The sequence below is a fragment of the Pseudopipra pipra genome, chromosome W, assembly GCF_036250125.1.
Source record: "Pseudopipra pipra isolate bDixPip1 chromosome W, bDixPip1.hap1, whole genome shotgun sequence".
Taxonomy (NCBI): Eukaryota; Metazoa; Chordata; class Aves; order Passeriformes; family Pipridae; genus Pseudopipra; species Pseudopipra pipra.
Genome location: NC_087580.1, coordinates 32,775,970 through 32,792,200, shown reverse-complemented (window position 1 = coordinate 32,792,200; position 16,231 = coordinate 32,775,970). Strand labels below are relative to the sequence as shown.

The 16,231-nt window shown below is 55.6% G+C and overlaps 1 protein-coding gene across 1 annotated transcript in view; it reads left to right on the top strand.

The window, feature by feature from the left end:
• Positions 1 to 16,231, top strand: part of LOC135405247 (zinc finger protein 493-like) — a 292,184-nt gene that overhangs the window by 224,113 nt on the left and 51,840 nt on the right. Inside the window, exon 7 of the mRNA XM_064639914.1 lies at positions 6,872 to 7,540. Within this exon, the coding sequence (XP_064495984.1) occupies positions 6,872 to 7,540 (669 nt within the window). The remainder of the gene's footprint in view (positions 1 to 6,871; positions 7,541 to 16,231) is intronic.

Below are 16,231 nucleotides of genomic sequence, written 5' to 3'. Positions count from 1 at the left end.
GAGTTCAGTTCGTGTTCCTCTCAGGAGGTGTCTTTCCTGACACCGTCCCTGCTCTTCTGCACTCCCAGGGAGCCCTGTGACTTTGTTTTTCAGGGTGATTTGCTCCCTTCTAGCCCAGTCTGCAGCCACTTGGGATTTCTGTAAAATCAGAAGTTCTGCTCAGCTTTACTGAACGAGTGAGAAGCAGAACTGGCACACAAACTCTCCGTAGTCTGTAGTGTATTAATCAGTAAAATTCTCCCAGTTTTAAGCAGAGAGTTGTGCTACTTATCATAGCAAATAAAGTAGGGAAGAATTAGTCAAAATGGGGGAATGCTTGTAATTCTTCTGCAAATCTCTAAAATATTTCTTTGTGTGACCTCCCTTTCATCATTCCATGTTTGTGTTACAGTTATTTGCCTTTTCTGTGACTGTTTCAGAAGGAGGGCTTTTCTGTTCTTGTCTTCACAGCTCATAACTTTTATTTCTAACTGTCTTCTCACATTTTTAAGAAACCAGATTTTTATGATGTGGTAAGTGTTAGTGAGCACAATATGAGTGAAGTCTTGCCAGAGATTGCATTACTACTTCCTCACATTAACATCCTCCATTTATAGCACTATGTTGGCTTTTAAATTTATTCCTAAAGTTGTCTAGACTTTAGAGAAAAAAGAGAAAGAAGGAACAGGAAAAAAAAAGAAAAAAAAAAAGAAAAAAAAAGAAAGAACAAGGAAAAAAGAAGGAAAAAAAGGAGAAAAACAAAAGAAAAAAGAGGAATAAAAAAAGGAGGAATAAAAAAAAAAAAAGAAAGAAAGGAAAGAAAGAAAAAGGAGATAATAAAAGAAGACAGAAAAACTAAACCCCAGAAGTCCTATCCTTCCTCGCCGCAAGGACTGCAACTCCCACAATGCACCGCGCGGGGCGGAAGCCCAAAGAGGGCGGGCAGGGGCCGAGGCCGCGCGCTGATTGGCTGCGGGGCGAGTTTCTAAGGACGATGCGCGCGCAGAGCGAGCGCCATTTTGTCCGCGTGGAAACGAGTGGGGAAGAGGCGGCGTCCGCTGCGCTGAGCTGTGAGTGCTGGGGGGGGCGGCGAGAGCGGGGTCTGGGGATCCCCTCGGGGGCTGCGGGGAGCGCGGGTGTGGGTGGAAAGGCTGGAGGGCTCGGGAGGGTTTAGCGCGGGGGTTCGGGGGTTCCCGGGGTCTTTGTGAGGGGTCCCTGAGGGGACTCAGGGGGAAGTTTGAAGGTCCCTGAAGGGGTTTGAAAGTCTCCGAAGGGGTTTTGGTTTCTGAGGAGATTTGGGGTGTCCCAGGTGGGCTTTAGGGGTCTCTGAGGAGGTTTGGGCGTCCTGGGGGTCTTTGCGGCGACCTTTTAGGCAGTTTTGGGGGTTCTAGGGGGTTTAAGGGGTCACAGACGGTTTTAAAGGTTCCTTGAGGAGTATTGGAGGGGCCTTGAATGGGCTTGGGGGTGTCCCAGGTGGGTTTTGCGCGTCAGTGAGAGGGTTTAGGGGGTGCTGGGGAGGGATGAGATCTCTGATGGCATTTGAGGGGACCTCGAGGAGGTTTCGATGGGTCGATGGGGGCTTTTCAGAGGTTTTGAGGGGATTTTGGGGGGTCCCCTAAAGCCCAGCAGTGGGCTCAAGGGGTCCCCCAGCCCCAAAAAGAAGGGGTCCTAGGGATGCCCCCCAAAATCCCGGGGGGGGGGGGGAAATATACTAGATCTAGGTAAGGGGATCCATAAACCCCAGTATATCCCAGTAACCCCCTCAGTGACCAGCCAGTGTGTCCCAGTGACCTCCCACTGCCCCCCAGTATGGCCCAGTGATCCTCCAGTGAGTACCCAGTAACCCCCAGGATGGCCCAGTAACCTCCCAGTGTCCCCCCGTGTGTCTTGGTAATCTCCCAGCTCCCCCCCAGTCCCTCCCAGCGCTCTCCCAGCGCTCTTAAGTAACCCCCCAGTCCCTCCCAATGCCACCTGGTTCCCCCCAGTGTGTCCCAGTATCCCCCAGTAATCACCCAGTGGGCTTTGGGAGTCTCCGAGGAGGTTTGGGGGTCCTGGAGAGACTTTGTGGGGACCTTTTAGCAGTTTTGGGGTCTCTAGGGGGTTTAAGGAATCCCAGACGGTTTTAAGGGTCCCTGAGGGCGACTGGGGGTCCCTAAATGGGATTGAGGTGCCCCAGGTGGGTTTTGTGGGTCACTGAGAGGGTATAGGGGGTCCTGGAAAGGGATGAGGTCTCAGAGGGGATTTGGGAGGACCCTGAGGAGGTTTCAGGTCGAGGGGTGGATTTCTGAGGGGATTTCAGGGGTTTTGAGGGGATTTTGGGGGGGTCCCCTAAAGCCCAGCAGTGGGGTGCAGACAGTCCCCCAGCCCCCAGGGGAGGGGTCCTAGGGATGCTCCCCAAATCCGGGGGAGGAGATGTACCACATCCGGGTAAGGGGATCCAAGTGCCTTCAGTATATCCCAGTGACCTCCCAGTGACTCTCAGTATGGCCCAGTAACCCTCTCAGTGACCACCTAGTGTGTCCCAGTGACCTCCCACTGCCCCCCAAGTATGGCCCAGTGATCCTGCAGTGAGCACCCAGTAACCCCCAGTATGGCCCAGTAACCTCCCATGTTCCCCCATGTGTCCTGGTAATCCCCCAGTAACTCCCCAGTTCTCCTCTCCAGTGTGCCCCAGTTCACCTCTAATCCCTCCCAGTGCCATCCCAGTGTCCCTCAGTAACCCTCAGTCCCTCCCAGTGCCCCCTGGTTCCCCCCAGTGTGTCCCAGTATCCCTCAGTAATGACCCACTGCCCCCTAAAGCCCCCTGACTGTCCCCAGATGCCCTTGGCCTTTCTGTGAGCATTGCAGGGAGGGGGGATGATTTTGGTGTCAGAGGGAACAAGGGGGGCTCCTGGGGTGAGATGGAAGGTTGGGGACATCAGGGTTGGGGTTTGGGGATAGTGGGGTGGGGTATGGGGGCAGTGGAATTGGGGGAATTATGGCCATGGAGAGGCCCTTGGAGAGGGACATTGGAGGGGACATTGGAGACACCAGGGGGGTCTCAGGGTGTTAAGGGGAGAATTAGAAACACCAAGAAAGTCTTGGGAACCCCAACGGGGTGTCAGGACTCACCTGCTCATGGTGCTGCCCCTCCTCTTTCCCCCTAGAAATCATTAACCCCTCCCAAATGTCTCCCAACCCCCATTTTCCTTTTAATCCCCTCCCCCTACAGATCCCTTTGACCTCCCAAGCCCCCTTTTAACCCCCCAAAATGCACCCAAAACACCCCAAGCCCCCCCAACCTCCCCCCCAAATGTCCCCCAGCCTCCCCTCAAATCCCTTCCAACCTCCCCCCCAAAGAGGTATCACCCGGCACCCTGGGACAGGAACACAGTGGGCTGTACTGGGGGCACTGGGCTGTACTGGGAGGGCACTGGGGGGGGCTCAGGTGTCCCATGACAACGTGGCCAAGCTCCAGGAGAGATCTGGGGAGCAGTGAGGAGGTACTGGTCTGTACTGATCTGTACTGGTCTGTCCTGGTCTGTCCTGGTCTGTACCCCCAATCCCCAAAGCCCCTCCCCAGCTCCGCCGGGACCCTCCTGGACCCCAAAGCCCCCCAGGCCCCCCCAGGCCCCTGACTTGGTCCTGCTGCCCCTTGAGCATCTGCAGCTGCTGCAGAACCAGGCATTTCATCAGCAAATGTGCTGGTGACACCAAGCTGGGGGTGTGTTGATGTGCTGGAAGGCAGGAGGGCTCTGTAGAGGGACCTGTGTGAGGCAGAGTGTGTCAGCAGGAGCAGGGAAGTGATTGTTGGGCTGGACTGAGCGCTGGTGAGGCCACCCCTGGAGTGCTGTGTCCAGCTCTGGGCCCCTGAGTTGAGGAAGGCCCTGGAGGGGCTGGAGCAGGTGCAGAGAAGAGCAGCGAGGCTGGGGAAGGGAGTGGAGCCCAAGTGGTGTGAGGAGAGGCTGAGGGAGCTGGGGGTGTTGAGGCTGGAGAAGAGGAGGCTCAGGGGAGACCTCCTGACTGTCTGCAAGTCCCTGCCAGGAGGTTGGAGCCAGGTGGGGGTGGGGCTGTTCTGCCAGGAAGCAGCAGTAGGACAAGAGGGCTGGGTCTTGACCTGTGCCAGGGGAGGTTTAGGTTGGATATTAGGAAGGAATTTCTTCCTCAGAGAGTAATCAGGCCTTGGAATGGGCTGGGCAGGGAGGGGGTGGAGTCAGCGTCCCTGGAGGTGTTGAAGGTGAGAGTGGATGTGGCCTCAGTGCCATGGTCTGGGAAGCACGGCGGGGTTGGATCCAGGGTTGGACTTGATGATCTCGGAGGTCTTTTCCAATGTGGCTGATTCTGTGATTCTGTGATTGCCATTCCTGTGGCAGCACATGCTTGAGGCTCTATCCCCAGGGGGATAGAGATGTCTGTCCATATACATCTTCAAGGTTAGTCTGTAAATGTGTGGTGTTAGCAAAGCAGGCTGAGTTCTGGGCTGGTTGTAGAAGGAGAAAGAAGCCCAGAGGCCAGTGCAAGCAGGCAGCCCTCAGCTTGCACCTGATGTCCCCTCCCTGCAGGTTCCTGTCCTTGAGCCCAGGCCCTGAGGTGAGGCTGAGAAGTGGCGCGGAGGTGAGCCCAGAGGTGTCCCTGAGGTGAGGCTGAGAATAAGTGCAAGGCAGAGGTGCTGCTGAGGAAGGAGAGCCCCGTGGTAAAGAAGAGGAAAAATTGTGCCCATCCCCGAGAAGGTGCTGTGTCCATCCCCTGTGTGCCAGGTGAGCTGGGGCTTTGCTGCAGAGCTGCGGGCGCTGATTTGAGCGTCTCCAAGTGCTGAGATGGTGGGCACCCAGGAACACAAACTGTGCCTGGCCATGGAGCCTGCAAGGAGGAGCAGAGAGAGCCGTGGCAGTGTGGGGGTCCAGGTTGTCCCTGTGCCTTCCCCTGCAGGCCCTGGCTGTCCCTGCTGGGCCCCTGTCCATCCCCATCAGGTCCCTGCCCGTCCCCCCGGGCTGAGCTCCCCCCAGGAAGTGCCATGGAGCTGAAGCTGCTGCCATCCCCCCCCTGCAGCCACTGCCCCAGCCAAGGGAGCAGCAAAGGCAGGGCCAGGAGCAGAGGCAGCAGCAGGGGAGCCCTGGGGGGGCCGGGAAGCTCTCGTGTGGGTCAGGAAAGAGGCGCTGGGCACGAGGCCGGGGCTGTGCTGAGCAGGCCCAGCCCTCACATCCCCCCAGCCAACGCCGGCTGCCCGGGGGGCTTGGGAGGGACCCCCAGCCCGTGTGCCCCACACTGAGCTGGCAGAGAGAGAGCCAAGGGACAGGGCCACGGGCAGGGCCACGGGTGAGGGACAGGCAGGGCCATTGCAGGGCCACGGTGAGGGCACAGCCTGTGGCAGCAGAGCTGCCCAGGGCCGGGGGCAGCCGGGGGTGTTGGTACCAGCCAGTGCTGGGGCTGAGCAGAGCAGGAGGCCTGTTGCAGACCCCTGGAGCAGCCTCCCACTTGCCAACCCTGCTCTGGTGGGGTGACACTGTCCCCTCCCTGCAGGACACTCCCCCAGAAATCTTCGTGGGGGCCTTTTGTGTCTGTTGCTGGTTGCTGATTGATGCTGGGGACCTGAGGGAGCCTCTGCAATCCCATCCATGGGGCACAATCTCCTCTGCAGAGCTTGACTCACTGCAGACTTTGCAGGGAAGTCTGTGCTGCCAGCCCAAGTATGTCCCGACCCCCCACACTCTCCCCAGGATATTTGGGACGAGTTCCCCCTTCCTGGGTACCCACAGGATGGGGGGGAAAGTGCTTGTTTTCCTGCTGTTTGTGTTGCTGCTCCACCCCTGTCCCTACCGTTCCTGCCACTGTTGGGTGAGCGGAGCGGCCACGATGGGAAAGGGGCGAGAGAAGCGACTCAGGAGCCTGAGACGGGGGAGAGGAGAAGGGGAAGCCTGGACCGTGGGGACCTCTGGGATCCCTGGGACAACAAAGTGGAGAACCTGGAGAGGGGGAATGTCTGGGAACACGGCACCCGTAAGGCGAAAGTCACAGGAGAAGGAACCCTTGGGACCCCAAACACTCCCAGCATCCCTAAGTGGGACCCCCAGCATCTCAGACAGGGGAGACCCTCTGAACCCCAGAGGGGAGAGACCAGAGAGGGGGAACTTTTGGGAGAGATTTTTTTGGCTAATCTTCATATTTTGGAGTATTTTTAGCTGAATTTCAACTTTTTGCAGTTTGAGGGACTAAGGGTCTTCTTGCTATTTCTGAAAATTTTTTGCCTGAATGTCAGTGGTTGGGGTTTTTCTGAGCTGAATCTTGGTGTTTTGGAGGTTTTTATGGACACAGGATGTTGGGTGAGTTCTAGAGATGGACTTGGGCAGGAGGAACCCCCAAGCCAACGCTCTGAGCCCTTGTTTTCCCCCCCATCGGGATTGGTCCTTCCCAAAGCTTGGGCGGATGGAGGAGGAGGCTGCGAGGAAGAGGAAGATGCCTTGGGCCCCCCAGGCAGGTGAGGAGGAAGTCAGTGTCCCTTTGGGCGGGTGTTGTGCTGGTTCTGTCAGCCGAGCATGGCCCCGGCTGCAGGACAACCCCGCTGGCGCCGCCGTCCTGCCGGGGCCGGAGTTGGGGGGATGTCCTTGGCCTTCCCTGTGGGCCGGAGGCAAATCCCCTCCCTGTCCTTCTTGCTTCCTGCCCCAGGCCCCGAGCTGAGGACGGAGAGCCCGGAGGACAAATCCCCCCGTGAGACCCTGGTGGGAGAGGCCGTTTTGAAGGGCTCCCCGGCGCAGGAAGGCAGCGGGGAGGAAAAGGGCCGGAGATCCCCCCGCAGGAGGGGCTCCAAAGCCATCCCAGGGTGCTCTGAGGAGGAAAGATCCAGCCTGTGCCAGGAAGGCGGCCGGAGCTTGAGGGGGAGCTCTGAGCTGGTGGTCCCTGAGCAGCCTCCCATCAGGGATAAGCCCTTCAGGTGCTTGGAATGTGGGAAGAGCTTCAGAGACAGCTTCAACCTGATCCGACACCAGCACATCCACACTGGGGAACGGCCCTACATGTGTAGGGAATGTGGGAAGAGCTTCAGGAACAGCTCTGGCCTACACGTGCACCGTCGCATCCACACTGGGGAACGGCCCTACAAGTGTGTTGAGTGTGGGGAAAGCTTCAGGACCAGCTCCAGCCTCCGCTCTCACCATCTCATCCACAGCGGGGAACGGCCCTACAAGTGCTTGGAATGTGGGAAGGGGTTTAAGACTAGCTCAGATCTCTTGAAGCACAAGCCGACACACACAGGGGAGTGGGCCTTCTACTGCACCGACTGTGGGCAGGGCTTCAACCGGAACTCCACCCTTGTCACCCACCGGCGCATCCACACTGGGGAACGACCCTACAAGTGTGGGGAGTGTGGGAAGAGGTTTACACGCAGCTCACATCTCATCCAGCACCAGCAGACTCACACGGATGAGAGGCCCTTCCGCTGCACCGACTGCGGGAGGAGCTTCAACCAGAACTGCAACCTCATCAAGCACCGGCGCATCCACACTGGAGAGAGTCCCTACAAGTGTGGAGAGTGTGGGAAGAGCTTCACTAATAAGTCTGGCTTGACCCAACACCAACGGACCCACCGGTAAAGGAAGCTCCAACTACGGGAAGAGCTTTGGCCGCTGCTTCCACCCCGAATGAAGCCCCTGATGGTGAGGCAACCCCTGGAGTCCAGTGACTGTCAGTCCATCCCTTTCAACCAGAAAGGGCCAGTCCCCTTTCTCAGGGACAGGTTCTGCCAACAGAACCCTTCCTGGGGGGTGTGTGTGGAGATTCCTGCCTTGGCTGGGGACCCCCCAGGGTCACTGCTGGAGGTTGAGAGCAGAGATCTCCCCACGAGTGTTGGTCTGGAGGAGTTCCATCCATCTCTCATTAAGAATTATTGCTTTTGTGCCAGCTTGAGTAGAATTGCTTCAACAGTTGCTTTGGTGTAGAGCACTGTCCTATCTTATTCTGTACTCCTGTTAGTTTAAGAGTTTCTGTTGTGCAGTTAATAACTCTGATGAAGATCTTTTGTCTGATCATTTGTAACTCTAAATAAATTCCTTTTTATCAATAGATCCGATTTGCCATCATTAAAACCTGGGGGACAAAAGTGATTCAGTCACACTTCTGTAATTCCTCTAAACTGAAAGTGTTGGCATAATCCAAGGCTGAGATTGGATCCAGCAGCCCCCAGCACCCCACAGGAAGTTGGGAGCTCAGGGGGGCCACCCTCCTTGGCCAACCCTCCTGTGCCCAAAGACCCCCATGGGACCATCAGACTCGTAAGACCACCCTCCCTTTTCTACCCTTCTCCCTGTTCCTCCCACTTTCCTTCTGTCCCCTTAATCCTCAGTTTCTTACCGACCAGTTTTGAGCTCCCAACCCCCACTGTTTGCCCCCTTTCCTGTAGGCACTGAAGGAGAAAATGAGGCTGCACACACAGAGTTCCATTGCGGGACTTGTCCGCCAGCACTTTTCCGGCGTCCCCTTTTATTCCTTTCTCTTGTGAGCAGCACTTGGTGTTTGTCTTTTAGTCCACCAGAATTCCCAGCATGGCCTCAAAGCAGTGCCCTGATCCCACACATTCCCCTCCCCTCATGTGCTGGCTGTGTTCAGCCACCAGACAAAAACACAGGCTGCCATGCAGAGCGTTCCAAGTGGTTTCCACTTTGGCAAACAGCACTCTCTGGATGGAAAACACCAGTCAAGGCCAAAACACTCCTTTTGGATCCTGATTAACTGAATGCAGCTGCTGCTGCCTTTTGTTGTTCCCACAGAAATTCTCAGGGTTCCTTTGCTTCCAGGAGGCCCCACATGTCACAATGGCCCCTGGATTCCATGAGCTTCCACAGTCTCCAAAGGTTCCTTTAGGTCCACGAGGCCCTGCAGTCCCAAAATGCCCTTTGGATTCTCGGAGATTTCCCACTGTCCCAGGGTCCCTTGTGCTTCAGAAGGAGCTGCAGTGGGACAGTGGCCCCTTGGTTCTGTGAGCTCTGCAGTGTTCCAGGAATCCTTGGGTTCCAGGAGAGCCTGCAGTTTCACAAGGACCAGTGGAATCCAGGAGGTTCTGCAGGGTCCCAATGGCCCCTGGATTCTGGGAGGTTCAGAAATATCTCAGGGCTGAGATAACTGGGATTGTTGAGGCTGGAGAAGAGAAGGCTTTGGGGTGATCTAATTGTGGCCTTGCAGTGCCTGAAGGGAGCCAACAAGAAAGATGGAGAGAGAGTATGGACAAGGGCCTGGAGTGACAGGACAAGGGGCAGTGGCTTCACACGGATAGAGGGAAGGGTTGGAGGAGATAGGAAGGAATTCTTGACTCTGAGGGTGCTGAGATGCTCTTTAAGGCCCCTCCCAACCCAAAGCATTCCATGATTGTGGGACTGGTGGGTGAGGTGGTGGTCGGAGCCATCTGGGGCACAGGGACCCAAAATGAGGGAGTTTTCCATTGTGGGGGAAGGAAGGAGGGGGCAGCAGAACTGACCCCTTGGACACCTGGCAGGCAGGCTTTGGCTGGAAGCTGGTGATGGGGAGCTGAGTGAAGCCCCCACAATGCAGGAGGAAATGGTCAGTGACCTGCTCTGCCAATGAGACCCCCCCAAGTGCCTGAGCCCACATGGGATGCAGCCAAGAGTCCTGAGGGAGCTGGAGAAAGAGCTGGCCAAGCCACTCTCACTCATTCCCCAGCAGTGCTGCACAACTGCACAAGTCCCAGCTGACTGGCAACAAGCACATGGGATGCCCATGCACAGGAAGGGCCAAAAGGAGGATCTGGGTGTTATAGGTTTGAAATTCAGGAGAATTTTTTCTTCCCCTACTCCACTCCAAGAAAAACGGAGTGAGCTGAGGGGGGGGGGGGAGGGGAGGGAGGTTCATTAGCTTTACAAAGGATGTAGCCAGCCGAACTACATTCCTTGCTAATGGGCCATCAGAGAGGCTGGGGGGTGGCTGGCTCTGTTCAGAGGGGAGAGATTCAGACTGCGGAGCTCACTCTCTGGGACGGAGACGGGGGTCTGTGTGCAGGCATTTGGAGAGAAGGCCTAGAAGCCTGTTTGTCTGGCTTCCCGTCCTGTTCAGCCCTGACTGCTGGCTTCAACTTGCCTGCGAGCTGTTTTTTGTCTCCAGCCCGGACCTGCTGTGCTTTCATCGGAGAGTCTCTGTGCTCGATGGGAGAAAAGGAGGAGTTTTTTGGGGTGCCATCAACTGAGAACCACAGTGGGTCTTTTTGGGGGGTGAACTGTTTTCCTTACCCCTTCCTTCCATTGGGGGAAGGGTCCCCCATCTTCTTTTCGGCTCCTCCTGCGACCCGAGACCCCCCCCAGACTCCCTCCCCACGGGGTGACCGCCAGAGCCCAACAACGTCCCCTGCAGGCCACGATTAGGACTGTGCTAAAGGACAGAGATGTATTCATTCAGACCCTTTTTTTTTCCTTCTAAGATTACTGTCTAGTTTTTTGTGTTCTGTTACTGTTTTTGCCAACATGCATATATCTTTTAATAAAGGGTTATTTCTTCTGGTTTTTTCCACACTTTCTCGACTAAAGCCCCTTAATTTTGAATTTACAATTGCTGAGAGAGAAGAGTTTGGTCTATCTCATAACTCATCCTCTTTAGCAAACATTCCAGTCTCCTCAGACTGAGACACCCCAACCCTCCATCTCACCCTAGGAGCCCACCCTGGACCCTCTGACCACAAAAACAACCCCCCCACACCCTGCTCACAGAAAGGCCAAGGGCATCTGGGGACACATTGGGGACAGTTGAGGGGATTTGGGGGGCACTGGATGATTACTGGAGGATACTGGGACACACTGGGGGGAACCAGGGGGCACTGAGAGTGACTGGAGGGTTACTGAGGGATGCTGAGAGGGAACTGGGAGGGACTGGGGAGGTACTGGGGGATTACCAGGACACATGGGGAGACACTGGGATATTACTGGGCCATACTGGGGGTTACTGGGTGCTCACTGCAGGATCACTGGGCCATCCTGGGGGGCAGTGGGAGGTCACTGGGACACACTGGCTGGTCACTGAGGGGGTTACTGGGCCGTACTAAGGGTCACTGGGAGGTCACTGGGCTATACTGGGGGCACTGAGATCCCCTTACCCGGATGTGGTACATCTCCCACAGAGCCCCCCTGCACTTTGGGGGGCACCCCCAGGACCCCTCTCCTGAGGGCTGGGAGATCCCCTGAACCCCATTGCTGGGCTCTAGAGGACCCCCGGGCCCCCTTCCCTGTGGGGTCTCTGTGTGCTGAGTGTTGGGGGTCTCTGGGGTTCGGGGGGGGCATTACGATCCCTATTCCCTGGGGTCGGTTCGCTGGGCCAGCAGGAGCGCTGTGGTGGGAAAAGTAATGGCGGATCCCGCAGAACCTCATGGGAGTGGCAGTTCCCTCTTGAGTACTCCGCCGGCGCGCCTGCGCAGTGCAGCCAGGGCGTTGGCAAAGCCCCCCCGCGCGGCTTCCAGGCCCCGCGCTCTGCCCCTCGGGAGCCCCCGAACCCCTCGGCTAAACCCTGCCGAGCTCTCCAGCCTTTCCACCCACAGCCGCTCTCCCCGAAGCCCCCGAGGGGATCCCCAGAGCCCCGCTCTCTCGCAGGCCCCGCCAGCTTACAATGCATGCACGGGCCCAGCGCCATGTTGGTTTCCCGGCAGCCACCACGGCCCTCTGCGCGCGCAACGCCTTTCCTGACCCCGCCGCAGCCAATCAGGGCGCGGCCCCGCCCTCCGCCCGCCCGCCGGGGCTGTCCCGGGACCGGCTGTGCCCTGGGGCGGGGCTTTGCTGCACTTTGGTGTTAAACCCAACAAACTGGGAGGGGGGACAGCCCCAGAAACCAGGGACTGGCTTCCTTTCCCCGCAGAGATGTGGAAAGCCAAGTCCCGGCTGCCCCCGGCCGCCCCCAGCGCCTTCTGCAGCTCCAGCCTCATCCCTCCTCCTCTCCCCCTTTACTCGGCACCAGGTTCTCCCTCCTCCTCTCCCTGCCAGCTCGGAGGAAGGAGATTTCCCCCCCAGCACCCCCTGCCCCCTCGCCCTGTCCTGTTGTGCCCAGCTGGTATTTCTGGGGCTGCCTGACCGCGCAGCCGGACCCGCCGTGCGCCGGCGTTTCTGAGGGAGCCCCATGGAATTCTTGCAAGGATTCCTGGGCTGGGCTGGCCCTGCCTGGGGGCCCGGGGCCACCAAAGCCACTCCCTCACTGCCCTCCTCAGCCAGGCAGGGCACAGAACACAGAAGGAAAGGCTGGGGGGTTGGGATAAGGGCAGGGAGAGGTCACTCACCCGCTGCTGTCACGGGCACGACAGACACGACCTGGGGAAATGACTGAATTTGTGACTAATCAAATCAGAGCAGGAGAACGGGAAGGAAATCAAATCCTAAAAGATCATCGGGCTTCACTTCATCCCTGACTTCCTCCCTTTCCCCCCCCCCCCCCTCCCAGTGGCCCAGGGAGATGGGAGTGGGGGTTATGGTCAGTTCATCCCATGTTTGTGCTGCTGCTTCACCCTCAGGGAGAGGAGTCCTTCCCCTGCTCCAGCGTGGGGTCCCTTTCCACGGAGTCAGTCCTTCCCCTGCTCCATCCAGCCTGGCTCCTTCCCATGGGAGACAGTCCTCCATGGATTTCTTCAACTTGAGTCCTTCCCATGGGGTCAGTCCCTCAGGAACAGGCTGTTCCAGTGTCGGTCCCTTCCATGGGGTCAGTCCCTCAGGAACAGGCTGTTCCAGTGTGGATCCCCCACGGGGTCACAAGTCCTGCCAGCAAATCTGCTCCAGTGTGGGCGCCTCCAGGGGCTGCAGGGGGGGTCTCTGCTCGACCCTGGACTCCCCCACAGGTCACAGGCCCTTCAGCTCATGTTCACACGGAGTTCCAGCCACCAAGGAGCCCCAGACTCTGACACATAGCCAGGAGCCCCAGACAGCACCAGCAGCTGCAAATTTCAGCAGCCCATCCCAGACACATCTGTCAGTATCTCTAACACTCCCAGCCCCACCCTGGACACCAACAAAGGCTGTTGTGGTTTCACCCCATGCAGCCCCCAAGCCTCTCCTGGCCACTCCTCACTCCCCCACCAGCAGGACCCTGGAGAGAACGGGGGGGGGGGGGGGGGGGGGGGAAGCTGGAAAACTTGTGGGTTGAGATAAAGACACTTTAATAAGGACAAACAAAAGCTGCACGCAGGAGCAAAACAAAATAGGGAATTCATTCCCTGCTTACCACGGTTGGGCAGGTGTTCAGCACCTCCAGGAGAGCAGGGCCCTATCCCATGGAATGGTGGCTTGGGAAAACAATCTTCATCACTCCAAACCTGTCCCAGCTGTGTCCCCTCCCAACCTCCCCCACACCCCCAGCCCCTCCCCAGTGTGTCTGTGCCAGGGGCAGGAAAGGCCTTGGCTCTGGGTAAGCTCAGCACTAACAAAACCACCTCTGTGTTCTCAAGCCTGTGCTCAGCACAGAGTATTGTACAGTGTAACTTTATTGCACAAGTTAACTGAAAGGTCCATTGTGTTTTTTAGCAAGTCAACTTGATGTTCCCCATTATCAGAACTGAGTTGCTCCTTGGCTTGGCCCCATGCTGCAACTTGGACACAAATATACTTGAAACACAATGGGAGAGGTCGTCCATAGGGGTGAGAAAGATGATGGTGAGAGGAAGATTCTGTGGGCAGGGGTCGCTGGCCCCTTGCCCTACAGCAGGGCACGCACAGACTGTTGCTATCAGGTGATGAACAGGCAGGGTTTGGCTGCCACTCAGGCATCACCTTATACTGGGTACTGGCTCTACATGGTGCAATGTAGAGCTGATAAAATGGGGTGTCAGGACTGCTGGGGTGAGCGATCCTCATCCTGCCATGGAGACTGTGTTGTTCCGTGGGGACGCCCGCTAAGCACGGGCACCGACCAGCTGCTGCAGATCCTGGCAGCCCTGGCCTGTCTGTGTGGGTAAGCACAGTTTATTGAGAGGAAGCAACCGAGAAAGCAAATGTTTTACATCCTTTTTTTTTATCCCTTTAATTTAATTTTTACTAGTTAATACTGTAATAAAAGCTGTCTGTAGTATTGTATGAATGACAACCGATAAAGTACGTTTTTCTGTATTCTTTTTTAGCTTTTGATTCTCTTTGCTAGTAGTTTTTTTTATTCTTACTGCAATATTTTTTTTTTTTTTTTAGTGTTTGAATGTCTGTTGTACTTGTCTTTATTCCAGGCAAGTATTAAAACGGACATATTCCACAGTCCATTTGCCACCCGTAACCAGTGACTCTGAGTTCCTGCTTCCCCAGCCCCCAGGGATGGTCTCCTTGTCTGCTCATCCCTCCACACTCTCCTCTCACTGATGGCATCTTAACAAGACAAGCCCCTGGGAATAATTTACTTGTAAATCTTCAATTCTTTTGTGGTTAATTAGACAGATCTCAGAAGTGTATTCCAAGTCAATATATTGTATTAATAAAACCATGAGAAAAGATGTCTTTTTTGTGCCCTGTTTACTTTTTTCCTCTTTTTACATTCATATGAGCAATCTCCATTTGATAGTGATCCCAGGCACCTCCTAATTCAGTCTGAATAGATAAGAAAATTAGGACCCTTTATGTCTGACAATCCATCAGACTTTATCCCTATCCCCACCCCACCATTCCCTCATCAAACCCCTGGCACTCAAAGCAGCCTTAGGCAAATCTGAGCTTCCTCCACTCAAGGCTGGACCTGCAGGTTTCAGCTCCTTGGCACCAACTCCCACCTGCTTGGCTTGGAGAAAGAGCTGCCCGAGACACAGAGGGATGTTCATTTATTGCCAGCAAGGAAAACCAGAGGAAGGCACAGCTCAATAAAAAACAAAAGTCCTTCCCCTGCTGTATATCAAGTCCACATTGCCTCCACTGAAGTCCATTTTGCACAGTAGTTAGTCTTAGACCAATGGCAAACACCTTCTGTGTCAAGCACACATCCCAAGATCCCCCCAATGCTCCCTGCCCTGGATTCTGTCCATATTTGCCCTTTGCACACAGTGAGTCACACACTGAAGTCACAAGTTCCCTTGACCCACAAAGGGAGGAAAAGAGAAAGTGAATGAATTTTTGCATTGTGCAGAGTAAATTTTCATTTATTCCAATAATCTGGGGTGACAGAAACGTTATCAAACATCCTCTGTAGTATCTGTTCACTGGGGAAACACCTGTGTGGATGGCCAGGCCCAAGGAGTGGTCAGATCCACCGGAGATACTTTAATCTTGTCAGTCCCATCCCCCTGTCCACTGTTGGATGTCACTCAGTAGCCCAACTCTTGGCTCCCTGTGCATCTCCAGGATGGACTTTCACAGCCAACCTCTCGACCCAGGTGGCAGGAGGGCCTATCCTGATAAGGCCTAAAATCCCATCAGACAATGCCAACAGTGCCAGCTCTCATGCAAGCTGTCTGTGAGATCTGAGAGTTACCGCTGGCACCATGGGAATGGTTTTGGTGTTGAATGATGCTCAAACCAGCCTGGTTCACCCAACTCCAAACACACATCCTGCTTTTGGAAGTTGGATGGGACAGAGAAGCTGATAACTGGCCTGTCCATTTGTGAGGAGCAGTCAATCCCTTCATCCTATAGAAGTCCAGTCCCCTTTCATCCAGGCAGGTTCTTCTAACACAGCCCTTCTTGGGGTAGATGTGTGGAGATTCCTGCCTTGGGTGGGGACGCCCTCCAAGGACACTCCTCAAGGCTGAGCAAAAGAAATCTCCCCACGACCGTTGGTCTGGGTGAGTTACATCAGATCTCTATGTAATAATTATTTCTTTTGGCTAGCTTTAATAGAATTGTTTCAATAATTTCTTCATTATAGTGCACTACCCTATGGTCCCTTAGACTCCATATGGGCTTAAAGAATCAGAATGGCCCCTTAATTCTGTGAGATTCCGCAGTGTCACAATAGACCCTTGATTCCATGAGATTCCGCAATGTCCCGTTGGTTCCCTTTGGTTCTAAAAGGTTCAGTGATGTCACACTGGCCCCTTGATTCCCTGACATTCCACAAAGTCCCAGGGTCCTTTTGATTCCATGAGGTTCTGCAGTGTCCCATTTTCCCTTTGGTTCCAGGAGGCCCCAGTGTATTCCAATGGCCCCTGGATTCCAGGAGATTCCACAGTGTCCTGGGGTTCCCTTGTCTCCCTGAGTTTTGGCAGTGTCCAGGGTCCCTTTGTTCCCAGGAGGTTCCTTTGTTTCCATCAGGCCCTGCCACGTCCCAGACTCCCTTTGGTTCCATGAGGTGCTGCAGGGTCACAATGTCCCCTTTATTCCATGAGGTTCTGCCACGT